This window comes from Strix aluco, chromosome 5 (genome assembly GCF_031877795.1).
Source record: "Strix aluco isolate bStrAlu1 chromosome 5, bStrAlu1.hap1, whole genome shotgun sequence".
NCBI lineage: Eukaryota > Metazoa > Chordata > Aves > Strigiformes > Strigidae > Strix > Strix aluco.
In genome coordinates this window covers 35,853,003-35,869,873 of record NC_133935.1, presented here as the reverse complement: position 1 = coordinate 35,869,873, position 16,871 = coordinate 35,853,003, and the positions used below count along the sequence as shown (strand labels likewise).

The window sequence follows — 16,871 nt, the reverse complement described above, 5'->3', positions numbered from 1 at the left end:
TTAAAAAAAAAAAAGATAGTAAATCCAGAGCAGTTCATGCCAACACCTCAACACTTGGTGGGAGGAATATTCATCATACTCCCGCTATAATAATAGTTTTGCACCACAATCCTTTAGCCTATGTTTGGTCTTTAATTAGATGGGGCGAGAAGCTGGTTAAGGAACTTCAATGCTTAAGGAACTTCCTCTTCACTTTAAATTATTTTTCACCCCACTTTACTATATGTTTTGTCATGAAATATATCTTTCTCCTGTAGTTACATGAAATACTTTCAGTTGACGTCCTTCAGGGATACTATTAGCATCATAAAAAAACCCAACGAACCAAACCCCAAACTGAACTGCAGTGCAATTAAATGTCATTTTTCATTCATGCACTGTTTTGGAGAATCCTCTCGACTTCAGTGTTACTTCACAGAAAGTAAAGACTTTTCTACATAAGTCCTCAGAGCAACCTACATGTAATTCAGCTGTAGTTGGAAGACAATGCATCTTCAAGAAATGAGTGAGCTTCTTGAGGCATTTAATGGTGTGAGAGCACCCTTAGAGTAATCTCTTCATTATTCACTCTCTTCCTTTCTCCCTCAGCCCTGAATATGGATGTACCAGCATTCCTAAAGCTATTCATGTTATTCTAAGAGTAACACATGTAGTAATAGTGCTACTAGCTGAATAGTTGCATGTGCTTAAAGCCTTCTAAATACTGCTGTGTAAGTTACACTGAAGTATATTGTGGTCTTTGATACAAAGTGCCAAAACAAAAATTTTAAATAATTTTGTTCCCTTAGTTTATCTTGACTTCTAGACAGAGCCAGGTTAAGCTCACAAACCAGAGCAATTTTATGGACTGGTATTAGTATCCAAATTCCAATTGCAAAAATTAGCTGAGTTCTGATGTAAATATTGCTTAAGTCCCTTTTAGGGCAAGAGCTACAAGAAGTCTGGAAAAAGGTCTGTGTAAGTTAATAGGCATGGCAATGTTTTTTGGTTTTGGTGGGTTCTCATGATTGGTTATACTGCTTAGAATGCTGTGCTGAAAACATGGCAGATTTGATTTGCTTGTCTGAAGTAGAGCTTTCTAACACAGAGCTTGTGCTTTTTCCTTTAAATTGTGTGCTAATCTTTTAACATGCACCCAGTCTCAGGAGTCGGTATCAGGCTGTGAATCACTGGAGGATATCGCTTGCAGTGTTGAGACAATTTTTTGATGCGTGATCCACGGTAAAGGCTGTGAGAGCTTTACCTAGTGTCTGAGCCAAGAAACTTTCAAGGAGGATCTTAAATTTAAATTGTGTGTGTTTTGAAACCTTAATTTTTATTTAAGTAGAAAATGGTGTGAAGGAACTTTTTCTTCCCTGAGTTTAACTGCTAGCAGTATCCTCAGTACTGCCCTACAGAATGCTTTCAGGTCCCTCCCAGGTTTGATCTACGTGTGTTTTGGTTTGTGTTTATCATGGCACAACTTAAAAAATCATGGTATTAAAACTCTCGCTTCCTGCTAATCACCTTCTTGACTAGTTCTGTAGACAAATGATTAAAAAAAAAAAAGTGTTAACTAGTTTGTGCAGAGTTAAATCGGAAAAGCTGAGTACAAAAAGAATACCTTTAAATAATAGAGCTCCAAAAGGAGACTGTTAAGCAGAAAAAATGTGTAATAATTACAAACGAAACTTGTAATATTGTGTGGCATGTCTTGTGTGTGGTATATTTGGCTTGCTTTGATATGACTGAAAAGCTTTTAAAAAAACCCCAAACTTCATCCGATTGATCAAAATAGATACAGGGCTGGGTTGTGATGTATAATTTTAAATTCTGTTTACAAACTTCAGCATTTCAGCATACCCTTTGTTGTCAATACAGCTTTTACTGTATGTTTGGTAAATCTACCTATCTTTGCCTGAAACTTTTGCTTTTCTTTTTCCTTGGGGAGTGCAACAGCAGGCTACAACAGATGTATACATACATGCATGTGTTCATACAGCACAGGGTATACAAGTTAATTCAACTTGTAAAATAGTCCTAAGGTGGCGTATATAAGTACTACGTATATATTGATACCAAAAAGAATAATTCCTCAGATTTTCTGTCCCACCTCACTTTGAAATTTGTGGTCAGCATTGGTAGTTTGTGGTTTAAAAATTGTATCTGCATTGCCTTTATTTGCTGTTTAGGAAAAATAAGATGTTTTAGGGAAGAAAAACATGTAATGTCTGGGGAGAATTTAGATTAGAAAAGATTATCAGATGAGGACACTTACAGCAATGACTAATAAGAATAGGAGAGTTTTCAGTGCTATCCTGCATTCAGAGGATGTGACTGCTGTTGTTCAACCTAGCTAGTTTGGATCCTGTTGAAGGAGATCCTGCAGTGTTAAGGCTTCCCTTTGGGCTGTGAAACCTATTTACAGCTTGAATTGACCTGTTACTGATTCTCTAGAATCACGGTCTGGTAATTTTGGCATTGATACAATGAGTATGTAAACCACATGCCTACAACAGGAGCAGATGCTACTTGTGCTAACCTGATTATCAAAGATGTGGAACGTTGTTTCACTATCTTGTATATTTTTGAAAACAATGTCATCTGGAGAACAAGGTTATAAGAGCTTTGATTTTACTTACAGGCTTCATCAAAATGTTAAGAGCTGTGAAAAGTTATTGTAATACAATTTCTTGGTTGTATGCTGCTTGGGGAACGGAGGGGGGATGCGTGTGGTGGGTGTTAATAACAGAAGGGAGAGATGTAATTAGGAAAACTTTGGAGTTGCCAAACAGACATTTTCTTAAACTCCCAACATTTGAAAAGCTACTGATTAGGAAGATGGATTTAATTTACAGTAGCTCTTCTCACTGTGAATCTGACAGGTGGACACCAAAAGGTAACATCTTTCAAGTCTTCATCTATTACTACCTTCAGTGTGTGTCAGAAATCAGATTAAGCTAGATGGTTTGAATTACAGCTATTGCTATTTTATTATTTCACATCTGGGAAGAACTGAAGAGATTTTCTATGTAAAATGATATGCATTCAGCAGAGATACATTTCATGGAGATATGTTAGACTTTGCTGTTTAATAGTACAGCTGTTAGAAGTTAACTCTCAGCTAAAACCAAGGAAACTGATCCACAGACTGTCAGTACTACTCGTGCACACAAATTGCCATTAGATTTATATAATCACGTTCATCCTTCATATTTGGAAGGAGCAGAGGTTTTCTGCATGTTAAAAATCAGAAAAGTCTGCAAGAATTGCAATGATTGTAATTTCAATATATGTATTGATACATGGTACGTAATTTCAAGAGAAGAGCCCAAGTCTCAGTCATGTTTAGAGGTTATTAGCTAATTAAAAAAAAGTATTGGTGTTTGGCTTTTAGATAAAACATTGCTACCAACAATTGTTTAGATGCACATGAGTAGAGCAGAACAAGTAATGGCAAAATGAACAATTCTGGCCTGTCTTCCATCAGTGACAGTGAAGTAAACAGCACTTCAGTCTCTCAGCTGGTTGTTAAATGAAAGAAGTTAAAGAATGCAAGTTTCAGCTGACCTTTTCCCACTCTGGAAGCAGCTGGACTCTAGTTTACTCAAGAGGGACTTAGCACTGTCACAGAAGTCTAGGTTGGCTATTTGGCATGTGTCATTTTTGCCTGTGTATGACAGTCTGCCTGGATCAACTTGGTTGTGAAATACAGCAAGCAGAGCCAAGTCCTAAGGTTAGTGTAGCAGGTCATCCTCCAGGAAGTTTGATAGGAGCCGCTCAGCTGACCGAAGGGGTGTTTCTTCAGTGTGGTGGCATAGGTGTTATCAGTTGCATTATGGCTCCATGCCCAGAAGTAATAGCTGGGATATCCAGTGCGTGCCTCCTGCTTTGCCGTCTTCTGTGCTTATGTTGTTACAGAGCACTATAATGGAAAGAATATGATCAAGATGGTGAAAACTTGGGAGTTCTTACCTCTTCAGTAACTGGAGAGCTGAACTGTGCTCTGCCACTTTTGTACTGCGTAAATCAACTAAAATGAGTGAAATCATAGAGTGTTAGAAAAGGCATAGTTTAAGGTAGTTAAGGCCAAGCGTGGTGCTGTGCTAAATAACATTCTACTTTTAACAAACCAGTAGCTAGCAATTCTTCTGTAAGCAGCTGCAGCTGTTGTAGCATGGGCGGTGTCAAGATGCCTTGCAAGCTTGACCTCCAGAGGTGAAATGCAGCTGTAGAGGCTGCAGGTAGTACATTTGGTGGCCTTCCTCCTGACCACGCTTGGGCTTACGCTGTGCTGTGGCAGGAGCCTGATGAAAGGGCTTAACCTTTTGTTAAGAGAGCTGTGTCTCGCAGCTTTACCAGGCTGTGATTAAAGTATTACTAGATGCAAGTAAACAAAACTGGAATCTGGGGCAATGCTGAGGGCTTCTTTAAACTAATTTTAAAACCAGGGTGTGATTCAAGGCAGGTCTGCCGGTGCCAGCAGCAGGGTGCTGCCACAGGGGTGATGTGCGTGTGGTGGCTGCGGAGCAGGCGCTGGAGAGCGTCTCTGGTTTGACATTGCCCTGGGCTGTAACAGCTTCCGAAGGCTGCGGGAAGCACGTGGACTAACCGGCAAGCGCCCAGAGAGGGGCAGTGAGAAGGCAGGCCCAGTTCTGGCACTGGGCTTAAGACGGGGAGAGCGCACTGATAGACCCTGTCTACCCAAAAAAATCCGTCTCCCTGCCGCTGGGCCTTCCGTCCGCGTTGCTCAGGTCTGTCGCGGCTGCGGTGCCAGCCTGACCTCTGCAAGGGCAGCCGCCGACCGCACCGGGAGCCGACGGGCAGCCGTGGGACTCAGACCGCGCACTCACACCCCCTCCTCGCCCCCCGGGGCTCCGCTAGCCGAGCCCCCGCCTCGCCGCCCGGGGCGCGGCCTGGGGACCGGCAGGGACCGACCGCCCAGGGCGCGGTGCGCGACGAGGGTTGGCCTCGCGTGCGCATGCGCGACATCGCCGGTTCGCAGAGCGCCTCCGCCAATCGCGCTGCAGCTTCTTGGGCCCCGGCTCCGCCCCTCGCGTCGGCGAAGGACAAAGTGACGGAGCCGGGCGCGCGGTCAGCCTCTGCGCCGAGCTGCCGCCCGAGCAGCGGTCCGCGCGCTGCCGCCATCTTAGGAGGTGAGTCGGGGCGGCGTGCGGGCGACCTGCCCGCCCGGTGGGACCCGCTGCTCGCCCCAGGGCGACGGGCTGCCTGGCGGGTGCGGGGCCATCTGGGAGGGCCCGTGGGGCGCCTCCTAGTCCCAGCCGTTTTACTCTTCTTGTCCGTCTCAGGTCGCCATGTTCTCGTCCATCGTGCCGCTCACCCGGCTCAACCCCTTCTACGCGCCGCACTTCCAGCTGATCCAGGATGGGGTGAGGAAGCGTGCGGAGCCAGCGGAAGCGCCTACTACGCAGCGGAGCTTGGCGGCCGCATCCGCCGCTGAAGGTAAGAGAGGGAGGGACGGGTCGCAGCGGCGGCGAGGCCTGCGGGTGGTGGAGGCGCCGGTGCCCGTCGGGGCGGCGGAGGGAGGGTTAGCGCTCAGCGGGGCTCGGCCCGGACGGGGAGGAGCCGGCGCTAGGCCCACGCGCCCGCTTGGAGGACGAGGAAGGGCACGGGTGGGGGAGGCGCTGGCAGCCTCTTCCGCTCCCTGAGCGGTGGGTGCTGAGTGGCAGCAAGATCCGATGTTACTGGGAAAGGACACAGGAAGGTTCTGGTTCAGAGTAATTACAGAGGCTTCGAATGGATTCTGGCTTGGGAATAAGGGAGTGCTTTTTCTGGCTCTGCTGGGGATGTAGGCCCGTACTTCTTTCTTTCGCGGAGAAGAACATCACCTGAATCTGAATGGATTTGAAAGACCATTTCTCCCATCCTTTTATTTATTTTCCTCTTATTTTTCCCTCCTGTTTATTCACAGCTGGACACCTAAACATCTGGACACATTAGAGGTGCCTGCAATTGTTCTATTTTGTGGGTTTTTTCCCTGCTTTTTTTTTTTTTTCTCCTTTATAGTTTTGGGGCATATGCCAGATAGCTCTGCTGTCTTAAGATACAGTGATGCATTTTAGATTTAAGTGCAAGTGCTTCCTGTATGTTTCCTGATCACTTTTGTGACTTCCAAGGGTCAGACCTTGATGATACTGCTAATAGCAGAGGTAGATGTTAAAATTATAATTCTTTTAAGCTGTTAATAACTTAAAACTATCTCTTTGCCGTTATTTTACAAAAACCGATACCTATTCTGAAGTACTGTGATTACTGAAGTATGTTAGTGCTCTTTCATGAACATTCACATAATATGTGAAAGAGAGACAGACATTGGTGTGAGATCTTACCAAGTTTTCAAGTAAGGACTTCTGGCTTTCAGTGTCGTAATCTTATTGCTAGCTAACTAAAGCCTTAAATCGCTTTTCAGTATGCTAAAGATATTCAGTAGGTGCACTTATTTCTTAAAAGCATTATGCTAATTCTTCATCCTGTTTGTAGGCAAATTCGGTCAAAGTTGACCATAATTTCTTAGTCTTTGTAGTTTTATCTGCTCTGTTCGTTATTTCACGTGCCAGTTGGTTCTCTGGCCTTTGTGTTGGGAGAGTAACATGTTGCAGAAGATAACTGGAGCTTACACAAGGTCACACAAAGTCAGTACAAACCACAAGACCTTCTGAGTTCAGCTTAGGGCAACAACTGTAACACAGCTCAGAGACAAAGTGTTTTATGATCGGCTCTTTGAATTTGTCCTTGCTAACATGTCAGATCAGAAGCAGAGAAATGAAATAGTTACGATGTAGCTGTCCTAACAGAGCAGGCATGTTTTTGTGCTGTATATTTATATTTCAGTAGCTTCAGAGTGTTTGTGTTAAGTCAGTCCTAGGTATGTTAGAATAACTTTCTTGCCCTTTGTACAACATATTTAGCTGGTGCTCTTTTTCAGATAACAGTTTTTAGGAAATTTGACTACTTCTGAAATAGAAAGTGTGGGATCTACTATGGCTTTTTTCCTAATACTGCCATACCACTACAAACTTAACGTACCTGTAAAGAGCTCAAATCTAATTGATACTGGCTTGTTTTTCTTAATTACTCTTTTTGAACACCTAGCCAACAGGTCAGTCTGAATAGCACTGTAATAAAGCTCTACTTTTCTGTGGATTATACAGATGTCTGTCTCTGTCAGTTGAGGAGTATGACTTCTAACAGTAAATTGTTGTGAAAAAGGGAGTGTGAACAAATATTTCTGGTACCTGGGCAGCATGGTAACTACTGCAGTACTGTTGTGCTGCAGGCCAAAGATGCAACTAGGCAGAGCTGAATAGAGACCAAGAGTCTGTTCTCCGATTACACCTTCATAGAAAGCCTTGTTTGTGTTTGTTTAACCAGTCATTCTGGCAAGTTGTAAACAAAATATTACTGCTGTCTGCAAATCTGCTAGCATAACCAAGCTACTTTAGAGGCGCATGTAAGTCCTGGACTAGCATATTTACAGTCTTGAGCAGCATCTCAATTAAAAAAAATTCTCATAGGTTATGCATTATTCTTGACTGTTAACTGATTTCTCACTTTTAAGTTTAGGCTTAATACAGTGTCTGTGATTTGGAATTTGTTATTTTAGAATAAAGAAAAAACATTTTTGTTGTCTTGGTGATTAATTTTGAAGAGTAAGGTGAGAAGTGTGAATATAAAATGTCATGTAAAATCTGGAGCATTCTGGGGAAGAAGTTCCCTTATAATAGCAAAGTTATGAGCTGGATAAGCCTGCTAGTGTTAACTGGTGCTCTGTTGATGCTGTTGAACATAATTGTGAATTTTTGTTGATGTTCATAAAGGAATTTATTTCAGAAGCAAAAAGACAGGGCAGAGAAGCTCTGAATAGGATAAGTTTTTTCTGTCTTTTTCATTAACGACTCTCTAAAGACAGTTCTTAAGTTGGTATAACCCTTTAATATCCCATTATATTGAAGTAACACCACTAGATCTAATAGCAGAAGAACCTAGATTATCCCTTGCTACTCTGGGGAATATTTTCTACATAGCATATTGTTTTCTATATGCTTATTCAGTATATGAGTTTTGCTTTTACTTATATATTTAAAATGCTAAGCATAGTAGAACTGTGCTGCTACCTTATGCTTATTTCGTACTGTTAATTGTAAACTTGAGTGTTTTCTGGTTGCATATAATCATACCCTCCCTAGCTTCTTCAGAAATGGAAGAGGGAAACTGATTATTGTTTTTCAGCTCCAGTAACTTTGTTCTATTGGATTTTGTGAAAATTAATAACTTGTTCTTAAGACTGGGTGGTTTTATATGCAGTACTGTATAGAACACTGCAAATTAAGTATCCCTTGATTAAATGTGATCTGAAAGATTCTTTAATGAACCCTGTTTATGGGCATTGAATGTGATGATTAATTTAATAATGTTCTGCAGTTTCATGAAACGAAAACTGCATAAATCTGAGATTCTGTATTTGAAAGAAATATTTTTTAAAAAAATGTATAAAGAATCTGAAAAATACCTGAGAATGTATCTTCCTAAAGATCCAGTGCTGATCTTGTAGATTTCTATGGTCTGTACTTAAATGCAGAAGTTGCGCTATCACAGAATATTTAACCAGAGAAGCTTTGTCTCAAGAATACTAGAGAAACACTATTCTTAATTCCTTGATAGAAGAAAATGTTGGACCTTGCAACTTCTGAGTCATAATTTCCACTAGCAGCTTCTGGGATTAATTTCTGTGGTTCAAGTGTGCTGTGAGCTAAAACTGAACTGTTTCTTCCATTGCTTTTTTTAAAGGAACAAACTCGATTTGGAAGGCTTAGAATGGAATCTTGTCAGTCCAAAAGGTGTTAATTTAAAGCAAGGGAATTATTTTTGAGTATAACTCTACAGTTGAATAATACAGCATGGGACATTATTTCAGTTTAATACACTTGAGAAGGTAGCACTCAGTCAATTTTGTTTCTTTTCTGGTCTTTGTTACCATTTATGATTGATCATATATATCTGTAATTTTTTTCAATTAACTAGAATACAGCTGTGCGTATGGCTCAGGCAGATTCTTTATGCTTTGTGGCCTTGGTGGGATTATTAGCTGTGGAACAACACATACAGCACTGGTTCCTCTAGACCTGGTTAAATGCAGAATACAGGTTTGTTCTGCATGTTGGTATGTGGTGACATTGACAAAGCATGTTTAGTGTGGTATATTTAATCTACTAATGACTTGGAGGCATAAACTATCCCCTGGACATCACTGTCCAACAGTGCATGGAGTTTATGTAAAAGCATGGTGTGTCTTTATTTTTTGCTGCAGAATACAGTTGTGAATATGGCTCGCTCAAGTTTTATGCTCTCTGTGGCGTTGGTGGGGTCCTAAGTTGTGGCCTGACACACACTGCTGTTGTACCTCTGGATTTAGTGAAATGTCGTATGCAGGTTTGTATTAACTTAAACATTTATTAAACTTTTTCTCTATGTAGCCATCATATTAAGAATTAACAGTAGGGACCTGGTCTTTTCTGGATGACAGGAAGTGAGTAAACTTGAATGGTCTTTTATCAAGTCTACTGCTGTGAGACTAACAAAGTACCACTTTCAAGAGAAGCAGGGACATTTAGGATATTCTAGAATTATTTTTGACTACATTTAAGGCATGTTTAACTGACTGTTTTTGCTGAAAGGCACCCACCACAATGTTACTCTTTGCTGGCTGGTAGGCTGTCTAGTGCTATTCATGTGCTTTTGGAGAAAGGAAATAGTATCTTTGGAAGATCTGTGGTTTTCAGCCTGGAGTGACATGCATGTGTAATTTGATCCATTAACGTTGTGGATATCGATGCATGGCTTATGGATTGGATACTTTCTAATGATGGCACTTTGAATAGAATAGGTAAAACTCGATATAGTATTGGTAAGGCCATCAGTGCTAGTTTCCTTGAAGTGGTTCTTAATCTAACTGAAAGGAGTGTCATCACATTGCACTTAATTTGCAATACCAACTTCCACATTAAAATCACCTAGTGAACAGCCATGGATAAAACATACTAGTGGATTTATTCAGGCAAATCTGTGCCTCAAAAGTGAAGCAAATTAAAGCACACTTCTAAATTTCTGGAAATAGAGTAGTTAATGACTTCCCTGTTGACACTGAATATAAAAGTGGCGATTTTGTAATTATAGAACTCCTGAAATTAGGAGGAAACTATAAATTAGTGAGGCCTACTACTTGCGCTAGGAGTACTGCATGTGATATCCTGTAAAATTGTGTTCTGGAAGGCCTTTATTTAGCATTCTTTACAAGAGAGGCTTTTTCACCTACTTGAGAGCATCTGAAATTCTGGTCTCAAACTAGTAATTCTGTAACACATCGGACAAACACAGGGTGCATCAAATGAGGGCAACGTGCTGCTTTCTACAAAATTTGCTTTGAGACCAGGCTAACTGTAGGAATTCCCTATTTCTACGAGTAGAGAATAACTGTAACTGAGTATGTGTTTTATTTCTGAAATGTAGCTTAAGTGCACTCTTCTATTGTTACGGACTTCGTAATCTGAGATCTGTAGCTTGACTACCTGTGCCTAAGGTTTGAGCTTCCTGAGAAGGAGATTGATCATGGGTAAAGAGGATGTAGCATCTCAAACAGTTCTTAATCTGACTGAAAATTGGGATAATGGGCAGAAGGCCTGAGAGCTATACAGTGCTGCATACACAACTGGGAGCAAGGCCTCATACTTGCCAGGCTTCAACTGCTTGGTAGGTGTGCTCAGCTTGGGCTACCTGTCCTGGGCTGCTTATGTGGTAAGGGTGGTAGTACTTCCCCTTCCTTCTCCAGCACTAAGAGGAAGGTGCAACACGAGGGTTCCATGTGGATTCCAGCTGTGACCTTGTAAAACCTGTCAGCATTTATCTCTTTACAGATCCAGTACAGAGCATGTTACTAATCCTAGATTCTCCAGGAAGAAACCCGTTGCCTGCCCTCATGTCTTTTTAAGAAGTCACCTTTTCTGTAGATGATAAATAAGCATGGTTCCTACATGAACAGTTTCATTTTACAGTGCCCGAATAAATACGCAATTTTCTGAAATACTGAATATTTTAAAATTGACATATTTAGGTGAACTAGTTCTCAAGTAGGTTGTTGGCACACTGTAAGACAAAATATCAGTCACTGCAGGTTGGCATGCATGTCCCATAGCTGTTTCTGAAAGCTTTGGTTGACTTCTAATTTGATATCTTCTTATCTCTCTGAGGAAATGTTGGATGATGTCAAATATGAAAAGTAACAGTGTGATGTGACTTAAAATTTGTCAGAATGATCTGTTTAAGAATTTCTGTTAAATGGTTTCTTTTCACATGAAACAATTATTCAGGTTGGGTTTTTTTATTTCTGATAAGTTATTAATAAAATTTCACTGAAAGTTTTGTGTGCAGAAAATATTTTACTTCACTTTACTGTGAAGTCAAAGTACAAGTGTAGAACTTCTTGAATACTGTTTGATCTGCTTTGCTCCATCTGTCTTAGTCTGACTGTGTGGAGGGATCAAACTAACAGTGGACAAATGACCTTTTCTGATGAAGAATCAAGTGAATCGTAAGGTTTGGTTTGTGGCAACACTTGAGTGTACATAGGTATGACATGCAGAGTGGTTGAGATTGCTGACAGAAGCTGACAAATTTTTAAAGAATCTGATCTAAACATAGATATGCCAGTATACTACAGACGGTGTTAGAATAGTGATTTCAGTAAATCTCTCCGATACAGAAATTCGTATTGTTTCGTGGTTCCTGAGTATTGAGGAACATACTGGCTGTTAAAATAAGTTAGGATTTGAGACTAGCAAATTACCGTTACAGTTACATTAGTGTAACCTTGTGGTGAGTATGAGTACGTTATCCCTCCAGGGAACCTTAGGAAGCCAGCTGTGTGAGGAATTTAAGAATTTATATTTCAGGTGGGGGTGTGAGAAGGGAAATAGTAAGCTATATCTAGAAGTTAACTGCCTATTCTCTTTAGGTTGATCCACAAAAATACAAGAGCATCTTCAATGGATTTTCAGTGACAGTCAAAGAAGATGGTGTTCGTGGCTTGGCTAAGGGATGGGCTCCTACCTTTATTGGATATTCCATGCAGGGGCTTTGTAAATTTGGTTTCTATGAAGTTTTCAAAATCCTGTATGGCAACATGCTGGGAGAGGTAAGCTTTAGGTGGTTTACATGAGGCTATACATCTACAACATAATAGTATTAGTAACAGAGAGTAATCACAAAAGCATGATTCATTAATAAAAATGTGTGTTTAAATTCACTTCAGGAAAATGCATATCTGTGGCGTACTTCACTATATTTAGCTGCGTCTGCCAGTGCAGAGTTTTTTGCTGACATTGCTCTGGCTCCGATGGAAGCTGCTAAAGTTCGTATTCAGACACAGCCTGGATATGCAAACACTCTGCGGCAGGCTGTACCTAAAATGTTTGGAGAAGAAGGCATCTGGGCGTAAGTATATCTCGATTTTTATTTTTATCCAGGTTCTTGATGTTGAGTATTTTTTCCTAATGAAGAACTGTTGCCAAAACTATTTGTGGTCTTAGCTTATAATACTTTTTGGACTTTGTATTTCCACATAACAACATACTGCAGGGAATCTGTGCTGAACTGGCTGTTAATTCCACATGCTCCTTAGATCCATCTTTGTGAGTATCTTTGTGCTGAGTTCTGCTGGATAACTTCAGTTTCTAGCAGTTCCAGTCAGAGATATTCAGCAACTTTTTGGTTGTACAGTCAAAGATGCTTGAGTCATTGGCATGTAAGAGTAATATAACTGCATGTTAGCTTTCTGTTCTGATGGAAGTGGCTGTAAACATACGAGTCATGTATTACTATCGGGACTTGGCTGGTATGCAGACATGAGCCTTACTGCACTTGTAGTATCAGTGTGGCATTGCTGCAATGCATCATATTCTGAAAAGTGACTACAAAAACAGGTGTGCGGTGTAGTGATCAGGTAAATTCTAATTTGTGTTGCTGTTTCAAGTTAGTACTTGGGAACTAATAAAACTTAAATTTCTGGTTCGTAGGTATTAAGACACTTAAGCCTTACAGTGTCAGTATTTAGAAGTTGTATTGTCGATAGCAACAATAAGCTAACTAATCTTTTCTCAAGTTAGACATGTATTTTAAATACTGGAGAAAATGAAATTGAGTGTCTCTTCTCTGGTTAAGTTTCTATAAAGGTGTTGCTCCGCTATGGATGAGACAGATTCCATACACAATGATGAAATTTGCCTGCTTTGAGCGTACTGTTGAAGCTCTCTACAAGTATGTCGTTCCCAAGCCACGAAGTGAATGTACAAAAGGAGAACAGCTGGTAGTCACATTTATTGCAGGCTATATTGGTAAGGAATCTTTTAAGTCCTACACTTCATTAATGGACTACCGCAACTCTAGAAGTCTATCCTTCCTCAGAATATCAAATAGATGTAACTAGAATGGCAGAATTTACTTCTCACTTTAAAATGTGAAGGGAAAAAAAACTATATTCAATCTGTAAGTGGAAAATGGGTCTGTAGTAGGACAGTGCTCTTAATTTTAAGTTCTATGTATTACCAATGTTAATGTCCAAGCTTAGAAACTGCAGCTGATTTAAGTGAAAAAACTTGCATCTTTGCTAGGCTGGGGAAGGTTGAAGGAAGGGGAGAGAAATCTGGATGAAAGGGGAATTTTCAATATTCAGAAGGAGTTTTGTTTCAGCAGAAGAGGTGATGCAAGAGCAGAACTGAGGTGTTTTCTAATATTCACGTCACATTGTAGGATGTAGCTGCTGTCCTTTTAGGATACAGGGAGGCTTGATGTAAATTGCACAGAAGTTATTAGAAGGTTTGGTTTCAGCTGGTTGTACTTAATGTACACAGTAATGGTACAGCTTGCTTCAGCTGTACACCACAGAACTAATGTCAAATTACTCTTTCAGCTGGTGTGTTCTGTGCAATTGTTTCCCATCCTGCTGACTCCGTGGTGTCTGTGTTGAACAAAGAAAAGGGCAGTTCTGCTTCACAGGTTCTTATGAGGCTTGGATTCAGAGGTACATCCTTACTTTTATGTATTTTGGATCAAGTGCTTGTGGTGTTTTGTCTTTTGGGGAAGATTTCTTTTTCCTGGCTTTGTATGCTACTCATCTTTTGTTTTGCTCTACAGGTGTATGGAAAGGTCTGTTTGCACGTATCATTATGATTGGTACCCTGACTGCACTACAGTGGTTCATCTACGATTCTGTGAAGGTTTATTTCAGACTTCCTCGTCCACCTCCACCTGAAATGCCAGAATCTCTGAAGAAGAAGCTTGGTCTAACTGAATAGACAATTCATGGACTGACTATGCTGGCTGTCCCAGTGATGAGTTTCATGAAACTTTTATATATTTGACTATGTAGAAAACAAACTATATGATGTCATTATTGGCTGTACCCTCATCCCACATGAGGGTTTAAATTCTACCACTGTCATTGCCTGAAATAAATGAGAAACAGAGTGCTTAGTGTCTGTTTACTACTGCATATGTAAGCTTCATTTCATAGCAGCAAATACCTCAAATACTTTCCCCCACCCCCTAAAAAATAATTTAACCTATTCTACACTTTAGGAACTAGAGAATTATGAAACAATTGTAACAAAAATAGGCTTTCGCTGTTTCCAGAGAAGTGCCAAGAACCTGTCATTGCAGAACAGCAGAAACTTAACCTGCAGTTCTATGCATTTTGAGTCCACTGTTTTATTTGCCTATAATAAGCTGTTACTGTAAAACAGCTGAGTGGAATGGCTGAGATGAGACTGCAATCTGCTAGGGCATCCTGGTCATAATATTGGTGTTCTTCATACAGGAACCTTACATGTAATAGAGCTGTTTCTGCTTTGGGGTGGTCATCCCAACATAACTAACTTATGCTTATTTGACTAACTTTTGCTTCTGTTGGCTTTGAATCACACCAAAGAACTCAGTCCTTCTGGTTGTACTGTGGAATTAAACAGTAGCTGCCACCTTAACAAAAGAAAAGCTGATGTTGATGAAGATTCTCAAAGATACCCAACCACTAAAAGCTTACTACAGCTTTACAGTAAAATAAAAATGCCTTGCCTCTTACTGTAGACTTTAATGAACTTGTCAACTTTTCCCTATACTTGGTTACTCCTGTGCTTTGATATATTTTTTTTCTGAATTAGTTTAACTGTAAAGCAGAGTTTTGGTTGAACCATGCACTGCTGCAGTGCAAGAAGCCATACCAATCTTTTTTTGGACCTTACTTGATGGGAAGAAATCTAGGCTCCTAGACATGCAAGGGAAGACACTCGTGCAATGTTTTGTTAAGACAATGAATTTGTTTTTACCAGTCTTTTACAGAAAAATGAGCCTGCTGCATTCTGTGCTTTGTCTGTTCAAGAACCCACAGTTGATAATCACATTGAGAAAAATTCAGAAAATGCCTAATAGTATATAAGAGGTTCACCGTATCCAGTACTACTTTGTTCACTTAGAGCTGGAGCTTAAGTGTCTTTTGTGCAAAACTGTTTGGATATGCTGCCTTCCAGCATGTGAGCTTACGGTATTGAACTCTAGCTTGGCGTTCACATACGTTGTACTGTTCCTTCCTCTTGTGTCCTTCAGGGTCAAAAGAACAATGAAAGCAGGTGGTATGGGAGTAGCATAAATATACTGACCACTGTGTCTTACTGAAGTTTGATGTTCCTGCTACTATTTTACATAGTGTTGAGCTTCTCGCCCTCTGGGAAAACCCTCCTGACTTCCAAGATTTTGGATGGTTATGCTACCATCCAAATTGAATTGGTACCTTTCAAAATGTGGAGCAAAATCTAATATTCCCTGTCACCATGACACATTCTTAGAGTGGTTGGTATCAAACTGCATTATTTATACAGCAAAGTCAAATTCCGTAAGTCTAAATAAAACATTTGTACAACTACTTTGGTGTTGAATTAAATATATTTCATGATATAAGTATGTACATACATTTTGTTGCCCTATTGTGAGGGGGAAGCTTTGAAATTATTTAACGAATCATTAAATGCTCCTAAGAGCTTTCTTGGAGAAGAGCATTAACTATGACTTGATCTCATGTCAAGGCCACTGATGTTACATCAGCCTTTGAAGTTAACTTTTGTATGTGGTTAAACTTGTTAGAAAAAACAGTATCACTTTTGTGTACTGACTATCATAGCTTCTTTAAAGGCGTGTTTTAACTCAGTAGACTTTTGTTTCCTGGAAAACATCTCAAGTTCCTTCTAATCCTGAGAAAGTGAAGCACTTTTGTCACACTAAGGCAGGCAGAAGAGTGAGACAAACTTGGCTCAGGCAGTGAGGTAGTCTGTCAAGTAATCCAATGATAAGCTAAATTTCTCAAGACTGTTTTTTGCTCTATGTGGGAAGCAAAATTGCATGCTTTTCCTCTAGAATTGGGTCACTTGTGCAGCCATTTTAAATATGTGCAGTAATAAGAGAATCTTAAATCTATTTTCTTACTGCTCAAGGGTAGACCTGAAACTACCTAAAGATGCTCAGATAATTTTATCAAGGTAGATCTGAGATAAGACTACGAGTGGCAACTAGCCATTCCCCTTCTCTAACTGAGAAAGGGAAAATATACTTTGGTACTTCTAGTGTTGAGTTTCAGTGGAAAACCTGAGAGAGAGCGCGCACAAGCCTTGCAGCTGCTGACTTCATTGACATTCAGCCAGAGGCTTGCTCGGATGCTTGAGATGAAGGGGTTTAATATAAAATGTTACTGCTTAAGAAGTCACCTACTGATAATTTTAAATAAGCTTTAGTGGAAAAACTAGTATTAAAATGCATTTAAAAGGTCAACTTTGTCA

The 16,871-nt window shown here is 40.3% G+C and overlaps 1 protein-coding gene and 1 non-coding gene across 3 annotated transcripts; both read left to right on the top strand.

The window, feature by feature from the left end:
* The first annotated feature begins 5,005 nt into the window (after positions 1-5,005).
* On the top strand, positions 5,006-14,519 carry SLC25A3 (solute carrier family 25 member 3). 2 transcript variants are annotated; one of them, XM_074827005.1, is made up of 8 exons: positions 5,006-5,135; positions 5,289-5,442; positions 9,308-9,429; positions 12,008-12,187; positions 12,305-12,486; positions 13,213-13,385; positions 13,961-14,071; positions 14,185-14,519. In XM_074827005.1, the coding sequence occupies exons 2-8, from the start codon at positions 5,295-5,297 to the stop codon at positions 14,343-14,345; spliced, it is 1,077 nt and encodes a 358-aa protein (XP_074683106.1). In that variant the 5' UTR covers positions 5,006-5,135; positions 5,289-5,294; the 3' UTR covers positions 14,346-14,519. The 2 variants fall into 2 exon arrangements, with proteins under 2 accessions (XP_074683106.1, XP_074683107.1); XM_074827006.1 differs by lacking the exon at positions 9,308-9,429 and adding an exon at positions 9,022-9,143.
* On the top strand, positions 12,660-12,899 carry LOC141924890 (small nucleolar RNA SNORA53). The gene has a single exon (XR_012623691.1). It is a non-coding gene; the product is annotated as a small nucleolar RNA SNORA53 (small nucleolar RNA).
* Positions 14,520-16,871: the final 2,352 nt, after the last annotated feature.

What these genes read in the sequence shown, in the direction of transcription:
- SLC25A3 (XM_074827005.1), top strand. Translation starts at nt 5,295, where the DNA reads ATGTTCTCGTCCATCGTGCCGCTCACCCGGCTCAACCCCTTCTACGCG. An exon ending in GGAGAAGAAGGCATCTGGGC is followed by an intron (nt 12,487 to 13,212) that starts GTAAGTATATCT and finishes TCTCTGGTTAAG; the next exon opens with TTTCTATAAAGGTGTTGCTC. An exon ending in TATGAGGCTTGGATTCAGAG is followed by an intron (nt 14,072 to 14,184) that starts GTACATCCTTAC and finishes TTTGCTCTACAG; the next exon opens with GTGTATGGAAAGGTCTGTTT.